At 37.7% G+C, this 10337-nt stretch overlaps 1 protein-coding gene across 1 annotated transcript; it reads right to left on the bottom strand.

Moving 5' to 3' along the window:
• Window positions 1-4237: 4237 nt before the first annotated feature.
• Window positions 4238-9809, bottom strand: LOC307168633 (macrophage mannose receptor 1-like). Its single transcript, XM_079888762.1, has 5 exons — window positions 9751-9809; window positions 9535-9573; window positions 9080-9442; window positions 6273-6614; window positions 4238-6108 (listed from the first exon to the last, which is right to left on the bottom strand). Exons 2-5 carry the CDS (start codon window positions 9569-9571, stop codon window positions 5747-5749), a joined length of 1104 nt encoding a protein of 367 aa, XP_079744888.1. The 5' UTR covers window positions 9572-9573; window positions 9751-9809; the 3' UTR covers window positions 4238-5746.
• Window positions 9810-10337: the final 528 nt, after the last annotated feature.

Here is a 10337-nt window from a genome sequence, read left to right as displayed (position 1 = left end):
TAGTTTAAAAATTGTTGAAACTGAATTTAAAAAAAAGTTAAATTAAAATGGCTGTCACAAAAGTTATCCACGGTGTGTATATATATGTATATATATATATCTTAATGCTTAGAATTCATCCTGGAGCATCTGGACATGTAAATTAAAGTTAAACCATCTATAAAAAGTTTACAATAATTAAAAAAAAATACATTATAGGCTAGAGCTTAAATATAAAATTCAGTGTGGTTCTATATAGAACTCTAGGGTTCTTGACTCAAATTTAAAGAATGCTTTCTGCCAAAAAGGTTCTAAATAAGGAAAATGTTTTAAATGATTGCATAATATGTTCATGTTTATGGGGTGTGTCTCAGTCCTTCCCTTGCAGCGTTTCTGGCATCTTAATAGTATGGGTTCTCTCCATCTTCTACAAAAGATAAGAATGATAAAGACAAAAAGTTTAAGTCACTTCGTGGTGGACTGGCTCCCTGTAAGTACGGTATCCACACTGTAAAACTAATCCTAAATATCTGCAACTTCAGTACTTTCAAATGTAAAACTTAAAAATCAGGGGCCGTATTCACAAAACATTTTATCTTACCAGTAAGAGTTCTCCTAAGTAACTATACAAGTTCTTAGCTAAGAGTTTCCTCTTAAAGGGTCATGAAACCCAAAATCGTTCGATTTCTGAGAGTTATGTGTGTTGAACATCATAGAAGTCAATGTTACCATCCGTTAGTTTTGAGGAGAAAACTAGTTAATTTAAAACCTTTTTGAGCTTTCACAGGATGTGGCATTTTCTTGAACTATAGTACATCGATGGCTCATCTGTGTCTCATAATTATTCATTAGACTGCTGACTATCTATGTCTTGAAACTGGATCTAAATCCGTACAATACGGACTCTCCGCAACGGTTTCCTCCATAGACGTATTCTCCACATAGACAGTAAAAGAAATGGACACAGCGACCCCATTGGATTCAACGGAGAAAAGTGAAGTCAATTACTGCGCAGACTCACACTGAGCTTGATCTAGTAGCTGTGCCGAGAGAAATCTGAATCATTCCCTCCCGAAACTTGCAGAGACGGAGAGTGTGAGTAGGAGCTGTCCATGAGCTGGAGCAGGAGCAACTTTTGCTAAGTATTCTGATGAATTATTTTGTCATTTTGCCTCCACGTCCCCCCGATCGCCCGCGAGCTTCTCCTCCTGTCCGTACGGTAATCTCTCTACTGTGCGACCGAGAGTCGCGTGGTTATGACGCAATCGTTAGCCTATTTTTACAAAAACGGCTTCTACGGGGCCATAACGTAAGATACAAGGTAATGGAGCCTTTTATACATTTTCGTGGTTCTTTAGAAATAAATAAATGACAAATGTAGTCTTTAAACGCCTCAGATGTAAAGTTATTTGCTGGTAAAGTGACGCCAAAATGAATGGGAGTCAATGGGATGCTAACAGCAGGTGATGGTCCGCTAATCAATGGCGGCGCCCGGGGAAGCTTCAGTTTTTTTCTGAAAGATTACCCTCTTGATTCTCCATGTTTACTTCCTGCCCTCCGTCTAAAATCGCGCCGCCTTCGCGCGTCATCATAATCATGTGACTGAAACCCAGCTATTGGACAACTTGTAAAATATGTACGATTTAGCAAAAATCTTACACATTTGTATGAGTGAGGTCGTATGAATTCATACGAATTAGCCACCTCATAAAATTCGAACGAATTGCCGTGAGATCGGGTTGAATAAAACTGTCTGAATCAGAAGCTGTTGCTGTGTTGTCGGTCTCTCCTCCAATCCGCAGCTTAACCACACCCACTTTTGAAGCATTTTTCAAAACTGTGGTGAACTGACTGCTGCTGAAACAGGGGTGTTTCATGACCCTTTAAAACCTATTCACAACCAAATTTGACTAATGCCGAGTTCACACTGAACGATTTTAGGCCCGATTTTCGCTCGCAGACAGATTATTTTTCCTTTCTGTAAAAAATGATTTTTTGGTGAAGTAAATACTACTGAAAAAAAAACAATGTAATTTACATGAAAAAGTTAGTTCAGGCAAGAATTAAAAAAACTAAGTAAATTCCATATCAGTACTTAATTCAAGCGAGTAGAAATGAAAGCGTAAATATCAACTCAATAAAATTAAGTAAAAATTACTCAACTTTTCTGATACTGGGGTTCCCATCATGCACTGGACCTTGAATAATTAATGAGGTTCATTTTTCACTGGTTTCCAGCTGTATTTACACTGTTTTATCATTGCTTTTGTTGTCAGGATTAGTAACTTGCCATTTTGTGACATTTCGAGTAAACTTTCTGCTCAAAATGACACATTCAAACACAAAAATGATCCATCAAATGTTACCGTCATTGTGTATTGTCTACCAAGTATTGAGGCCTTTGCATTCACGTGATGCTTAACATCTGACATGATGTAGTATAAATTACTTAGATAATATAAGTAAAGCACATTCTATAAGTAAGGGATAATCCACGGCTAGCCATGCATTAAAGGATGGTTGCCTCTACGAAGTGCATTAAAATTCTTTAATGCATGGCTAGCCGTGGATTATCCCGCTTATACCTTGGTTATTTGCCAAGTTAAAAATAAGTTAAAGCTGTAACTGATGTTTACAGTGTATATTTTTAACAGACGTGTAAAAATGACGGTTATTTCTTAAGTTAAGGCTCGTCAGTTCTTGCACTCCGTCTGCTTTAAATAAAGTAGAGCCATCAGATTGCTTTTATTTGAATGAATTCACATTTATTTAAATTCATTATTAAAAGAGAGAGACAGAGAACTGAAGGAGAAGGAACAGAGAGAGAGAGAGATGCGTGCGCGAGTTACCTGTGTGCGTCGATCTCTTCTTTAAAGTCTAGCAGCTACAGTCCCCTCGTTGCTTAAGCATATAGCTAACTTAATGATTCTTTAATGGATTTATTACAGTTATTTATGAATGACAGGCAACACTGATACAAATTAAACGATATTCAAAAATCATCCATTTAGCCTACCTAAACGTTTTCATATGCGTCTCTCACTCTGCTTGCAAGTGTATCTGTGTTACTATGGTTACCAATGTAGCGGATTAATTTCGAACTGTAATCAAACTGACTGGAACTACCTGTGCATTAAACGGTTTTACTGCACACCTTCCAGCCAATCAGAATCGAGTATTTAAACAGCCCATGGTATAAATGACTGGTGTAGTTCAATAATATTGTTAGAGTGAAATGTAATGCAAAGGAATTTTCAACTAAATCGATATTAATCAACCTAGCCAAGTTAAAATTACTTATTTTCTTTGTTACTTTCACTTAACTAGGTTAAGTAAAGTTTACTTAATTACATATTCCAAGTAAATTTAACTTAAAGATTTCTAATTAAAGCTACTGATAAATATGTTTAGGTTTTTACTTGGCAAATCTTTGTAAATTTACTAGCATTTTCTGAGTGGAAAAAGTTGCCTAGCTTTTTTCAAGTAAATCCTACTCCAAATTTTTTTCAGTGTATAGTTGAGTCTGATACTGATTTGCCACCTCTGTCTTTCCATTCTATATTTGAGGGGAGCGGTCAGGGACCTGGATATTGGATAGGGGGCGCTGGCCCAAAAAAGGTTGAGAACCACTGCAATAGATAATGGTACACCACAAGGTAGTGTATGCAACGTTGTTCAACTTAATGATCAACTTTTTCAGCAAATAAAGGAAGGTATGAGACCACTGTATTACGGGCAATATGGGTTGTAGCATAAAACATGTAACCAAAGTCATACAGACAGTTGAAATTGGGCTAATAAATGGAGTTTCAGACTATCAGTGGCAAAAACTCAAGTGGTTTGTTTTACAAAAAAGACAATAATAAACAAGAAGCTTTATGGACAAATACAGGTTGCAATTATTAGACATTTAGAAGTCTGGTGATGCATCATCATTAAGAAGAACTAACATGATCTGTCAATGGAAAAAAGGGTTTTGATTTTGACTCTTTGACCCATTGAAGGTTTCTGTGATTCACCCCATGAATAAGACACATTAAGGGAAGCATTTAAAAAATGTATGAATGCACTTTAGAAATTCAGAATCGAATCATTAATTGAATTGTATCGCATTGTGAATCGTCTCGAATAATCATTCTGGATTTGTGAAAATTGCTCTTGAATCGAAAACCTATGAATCTTGAATCAAATCGATTCGCTGTCGACCCAAAGATTCACACCACTAATTTATTCCAGGAAACTGAAATGTGCATGTTTTGTAAGTGACATCATAATCTAAATATCAACCAAACACACTAACAATCAAATATACATTTTACATATTTATTACCATTTATTTGACAGTTCATTGTGACATCCCTTCACTTCTGCCTTTCTAAGAATAAACCAGATTTAATTCTCCTGAGACACGAATAATAATTATTTTTAAGAGCTGCTGCTCACAGAATCATATTCAACAGTTATTGATACAGATAAGATTAGTGAAAAAACATAAAGACACATTAACATACCAGATATGCAAAGAGAGTCTTAAAACACACATATATTGTGTTAGTATTTTAGACATCTAAAGAATATTCAATGATGTCAGAAAACTTTAATAACATTACATTATGTTATGATAATTAACACAGAGAAATATTACAGACTATTAAAGGGGTCATATAATGCCATTTTTTGTACAAGCTGATTCTTTAGGGTCTAAATTAAAAGTTTGTAATATACTTTCATAAAAAATTCTCATTAGTATTGTAAGAAAACACTCATTTTACCTGGTCAAAAACAGCTCTGTTTTCAGCACGCCGTTTCAGTGCATGTGTCTTTAAATGATAATGAGCTTTGCTCACCCCGCTCCTCTGTTCTGTGCATACAATAACACAATAACCATAACGCGTTGTTCATTATAAACGTGGGATTATGAATTATATTGAGAACGTCGTACATAGAAAGCATGCCGTAATGTACCCCGAGTGTAAACCGCATTCATCGTGAAGCGTGCAGCGATTTGCAAAGATTAATATAAAGATTAATATAAAGGTTAATAAAACATTACACTCACTTCAGTTCTCCTGGAGGTGCAGCAGGAACACGAATAGTTGCCGATCCTTTTTTCAGGAGCAGCTTCTTAGCAAAACCAGCTTTATACTGACCCTCGTGTGTAAAGCAGTCTGGTGTGTGAAATGATTCGCGCAAACATGAAAGCATTGACATTGATCGTGGGGAATATTAAACTCAGCCACTGCGTCTTCAGCGGTTCGGGTTTAGGAACATCAACATGATGCTGTGTTCCTTATTACACCCAAGAACACACACCACACTCGCTTAGACGCCATTCTGCTCATAGACAGTGCTCCAGTATCAACAATGACTGCGCGGACTATGATTGACAGCTCGCTCACGAGCGAGGGCGGGTCTGTGTTGAAACGCTGCTGTCAATCAACAATCGTGGGAGGGGCGTCCAACCGTGTGACGTCACAAAATCAAACAGCTTGGTTTGAGACGGGAAAACATAAGAAGATTAAAAAAAAAACACTGGATGGATTTTTATCATTTTATGATGGTTGTGTACAGGCACTGCCAACACACATTTCAGTACAATCAACTTGTAAAAGTGCATGTACCATTATATGACCCCTTTAAAATATAATTAGAAGATTCACTCAGAAATTACTAAAGAACAAATGAAACATATGAAAGAAAATAAGAAAAATAAAGAATGAAAACAGTGAATGTAAGTAAACACACAAACATTGACGTCTCCTCTCTCCTAAGATCTGCTGCAGATGAAGTTGAGTGTGTGATTCTCAGGAAGGCTGATCCAGCGCTGATCTCCTCCAGACTGAACTGCTCCTTTTCTCTTCGTAAGGCTGCAGTTTTCCGGTGTCGTTCCGTTCCCCGGAGCCCAGTTCTGATAGCACACGATCTCTCCGCTCAACCAGAGCCACATGTTCATTTGGCAGTAGTTGTGTAAACCCAACCACACCGCCTCGGTAGATGCACGTTTAACCACATTCATCACATGACGCTGCATCTTGTCTGAATGAACCGAGACCAGATCCGTATAATTCTGTCTGCAGTATCTCAGAGCTTCAGGCCACGTCAGAGTCTCTTTGATCAGAATCAGTTTATCTGGACACAAAACAAACCACAAGCAAAAACTAGAGAGAGACTGATCAAAAACAACATGCAGAACAAACACTGTGGAGGAATCTGTCATGCCAGACATGTAGCGTGAACTTTAAGATATCTGGAGGTGATGGATGGATTGTGTGTGTTTGTGAGGATCTGCTCACCTTCATGACACACAAAACGAAGTTGGGAGCTGCAAGTGCCGTCATACCATTGACCCAGAACGTTTGGTCCAATCGCTGTACAGTTATCAACACCAACATTATTAGGTTCACCAGAAGCCCAGTCTCTGAATGAGGAGTTACTCTGATCTGACCACTGCCACGAGTCTCTGAACAGACCGATCCAGACATCATTAGATATGTGACTATCATTGATGAACTTCTGAATCTGTTGACTCTCATTCTGGTTCCTCACACTGACCATATCAATGTGATTCTGTCTGCAGTAACTCTGAGCGTCTCTCCAGTTCATCGTCTGATTGACAAAGACGAGTCCTGCGCTCACTTTAAGAAAAACAAATGGAAACATATTCATGAATCAGTTTATTCATCATTCTTATGCTGCGTTATGGTTTTTAATGTGAAGCAGCGAAGCATCAGAAACACGTGTAATTCAAAGACTGTTTCTACAGCTGATGATATATTACAAATTATATTAATGATGATTTTGCTAACATTAATTGTTAACATTTTAACGATCTGAAACACAAGTATCAAGCGCGAAACACAAGTAACTTTGTGGGCGGGTCTCGGCGCTGTTGCTATTATACCGGCGGGATAAATGACTCTTGCGCCCGACGCAAATCTAAAATGTGTTGGTCTGAAGTCGCTTCATTACTCATAGGTGTGGTTTGGGCGTAACGTGAAATAAACCAATCAGAGCGACATCTCACATTCCCTTTAAAGGATTAGTTCACTTTTAAAAAAACTTTTGCTGATAATTTACTCACCCCCATGTCATCCAAGATGTCCATGTCTTTCTTTCTTTAGTCGAAAAGAAATTAAGGTTTTTGATGAAAACATTCCAGGATTTTTCTCCATATAATGGACTTCAATGGGCCCCAAACGGTTCAAGGTCCAAATGACAGTTTCAGTGCAGCTTTAAAGGGCTTTAAACGATACCAGACAATGAATAAGGGTCTTATCTAGCGAAACGATCGGTCATTTAAAAAATAAATAAAAAAGTTTAAGTTTTATAAGCACAAATGCTCACCTTGCTCTGTTCTGTGATGCGCGTTCGTGACGTCATGTAATACGCAATTACGTTGAAAAGGTCACGCTTGACGTAGGCAGAAGTACCGAGTCAGTGTTTACAAATGTGCGGAAGGACCATATACACATATTCAAATGTCTTTGTGTCAGTTTATCGTTTAAAATGCCCATTTCGTGTGCGTATCCTGGGTGTTTTAATATTAAAAAGCCTAAAAGAAAATTTTCGTCAGGACAGAAAAGCGTGACCTTTTCAACGTAATTGCGTATTACATGACGTCACGAACGCGCATCACAGAACAGAGCAAGGCGAGCATTTGTGCTTATAAAACTTAAACTTTTTTATTTATTTTTGAAATGACCGATCGTTTCGCTAGATAAGACCCTTATTCATCGTCTGGTATCATTTAAAGCCCTTTGAAGCTGCACTGAAACTGTCATTTGGACCTTGAACCGTTTGGGGCCCATTGAAGTCCATTATATGGAGAAATGTTTTCATCAAAAACCTTAATTTCTTTTCGACTGAAGAAAGAAAGACATGGACATCTTGGATGACATGGGGGTGAGTAAATTATCAGCAAAAGTTTTTTTAAAAGTGAACTAATCCTTTAAGAGGCACGCTTGTTCCATGGCGGATTGCTATTATAACGGCGGATTTGCCAGGAGCGGTTCACAGCCGAGGAGACCGACGTTCTCGTCAGGGCCGTAAAACACAGAGAAGTGACATTGGGGATGGAGAAACACACCCAAATTAGCTTCGGTTAAACAGGCGTATGATAATTTGGGTAAATGTGTAAGCTAGATTTATGCCTATTTTTTCACATCTTCATGGACACCACAATGATTTCCCTCGTGTGGAATATTTTTCCTTGTAATTATGTATGATTTGCAAAAATGAGAACTGCTGCTTCTGTGTGTGGATGAGAGAATCAAAGTGTGTGTGTGTTGTGCACACGCTACATTGATTATGGCCAAGCATGCGCCCTTAAAATAGCATCTGAATAACATGCGCAACGCGGCACTGACTTTAGACGAGGTTTCTCCTGGTCAGTGGAGGAATTGTTTTCTGAAACTGCAAAATAGCACCAGGGAACGTTTGCGCCGGATCACGCCTCCTCTTTTCGCTGAACCGCCCCCCCGGAGGAGCGCAAGTTCATTCCCTAATTTACCGACGTGCGTCTGTGGAGGGAAAAGTCCGCTGTGCGCGGGTGAGAAATAGGAATGATACATGCGTCGTGAACAAAGTCAATTGTGCTGGGTGCGAATAGGGCCCTCAGTATCCTTTGTGAAGTTTTGTGGTAATTTATTGCAATCTCCAAAAAAAATGACTAAATCATATTTCTGTAATACAGTTGAACACAATAAAATCAACTGACAAGATGTGAACCGAACAAGAGTTTTGTCCATAAATATCAAGATGGAGCAAGTTGTTGTATGTCTATTTTATGTTAAAATATTATGCATTCATTAAATCATTACAAGTTATGTTTGTCAAAACAATGGTTTGACATTTTTGAAAATATAATTCTCTAGGCTCTAATGTCAGACTCTCACAGTTATCAACAACAAAAGATCAACATGCGTTTAATATGTTTTATTTTCTATACACAAGTTAAAATTGTGACAAAAATCCAGAGTCTCTCCTATATTTATGAGCAAATTAAAAAGTAGCAGCATTTATTGCATTAAAATATTGTACAGTATATTGTGCATCTTTTTATTAATGAATGTTTATTGTGATTGTATGGAGCTGCACTTACTGTTAGATGAACTGCAGATGAAAGTCAGGCTGTTACTACATGACACATCATTCCATTCTCCATTTCTCATTAAAGCACACTCATCTCTGCCATCAGGTTGTCCAGGTCCCCAGTTCAGATAGAGCGCAGGTTCACCTGAAGACCACTGCCATTTCTCAACACTCGTCCTCTTCAGCCCAATCCAGATATACTGAACACTTCCATCATTCACACTCTTCCTCAGCTCGTTCATGTCGTTCATGTTGTCAATGGTGGCCAGATCTATGTAATTCTCTCTGCAGAATATCTGAGCTTCAGTCCAGGTCTTCAACACGTTTATAAAGTGATACTGACGCTGAACACATTCAGATACGGAGCAGAGAGCTGTGAAAGAGAACGTTTGATTTAATGCTTTTCATAACAGGGTCAAACCTGATGAAACTATAAACCATAAATAAAACAACAAACACACTCACCAATGAGAAGAAGAATGAAATATAGAGTTTGGTCCATTTCTGAGGAAGAAACACATTGGAAAAACTCAAAACCCCAAGTAAAAAACAAAACAAAAACCTCAAGGTTTAACATGATCATGTAATAAAAACATGTTATCAGCATAACACGATTCAATCATTCAGACAATATTAACATCAGAAAGTGTAACTGTGTTTGAAGAATGAACATGTTCTTACTTTAGAGGTTGTGTGTTTCTGTCCTGAGTCTGATGTTTCTGTCTGCAGCTTTACACTACGTGATTATTATATCTGCTCTCATCCCACAATCAGCTCATCACATCATTTGTTTAATTACAGGGCTCAACATAAAAAAAAATCCCCACTGGCCAGTAGATCAGAGATTTGCTGGCCCCTTCTATATTTTTACTTTTTATATTTTACTTTTAATTTGGCCATCGGGCCATTGCTTATGTCAAGCCCTGTATTACTCAAAAAAAAAAGAAAAGAAAAAAAAAAGCCTTTTTCATTTTTCTTCTTCATTCACTTGTCTGTTCATATTTTCTCTGTGTTGGTCATTGTTGTTGTTTTCTTTGGAAATATGTCAGGAAAAATCCACCTCAGTATTTGCATTTTCTATTCTTATCATTTGTTTTACATGTTCTTTCACCATCAATACTGTCAGTGACCAATATCTTGTTTCTGCATCCCAAACCCAAAATTTGACAGACAGTCTGTCTCCATCAGCACTATATTTCTTCATATTGGAGCACTGTATGCACACAATTTAATGGCCAACAACGGATGTGCAAAGTAAAAAAAGGACA

The sequence above is a fragment of the Squalius cephalus genome, assembly GCF_949319135.1.
Source record: "Squalius cephalus genome assembly, chromosome: 12".
Classification (NCBI taxonomy): domain Eukaryota; kingdom Metazoa; phylum Chordata; class Actinopteri; order Cypriniformes; family Leuciscidae; genus Squalius; species Squalius cephalus.
This window is presented reverse-complemented; position numbering and strand designations above follow the sequence as displayed.

Coding starts and splice junctions, on each gene's coding strand:
- LOC307168633 (XM_079888762.1), bottom strand. CDS start 9,571: ATGGACCAAACTCTATATTTCATTCTTCTTCTCATTG. Junction 9,443..9,534: donor TTTCATTCTTCTTCTCATTG/GTGAGTGTGTTT, acceptor TCTCTTTCACAG/CTCTCTGCTCCGTATCTGAA. Junction 6,109..6,272: donor TCGTTTTGTGTGTCATGAAG/GTGAGCAGATCC, acceptor TTTTGTGTCCAG/ATAAACTGATTCTGATCAAA.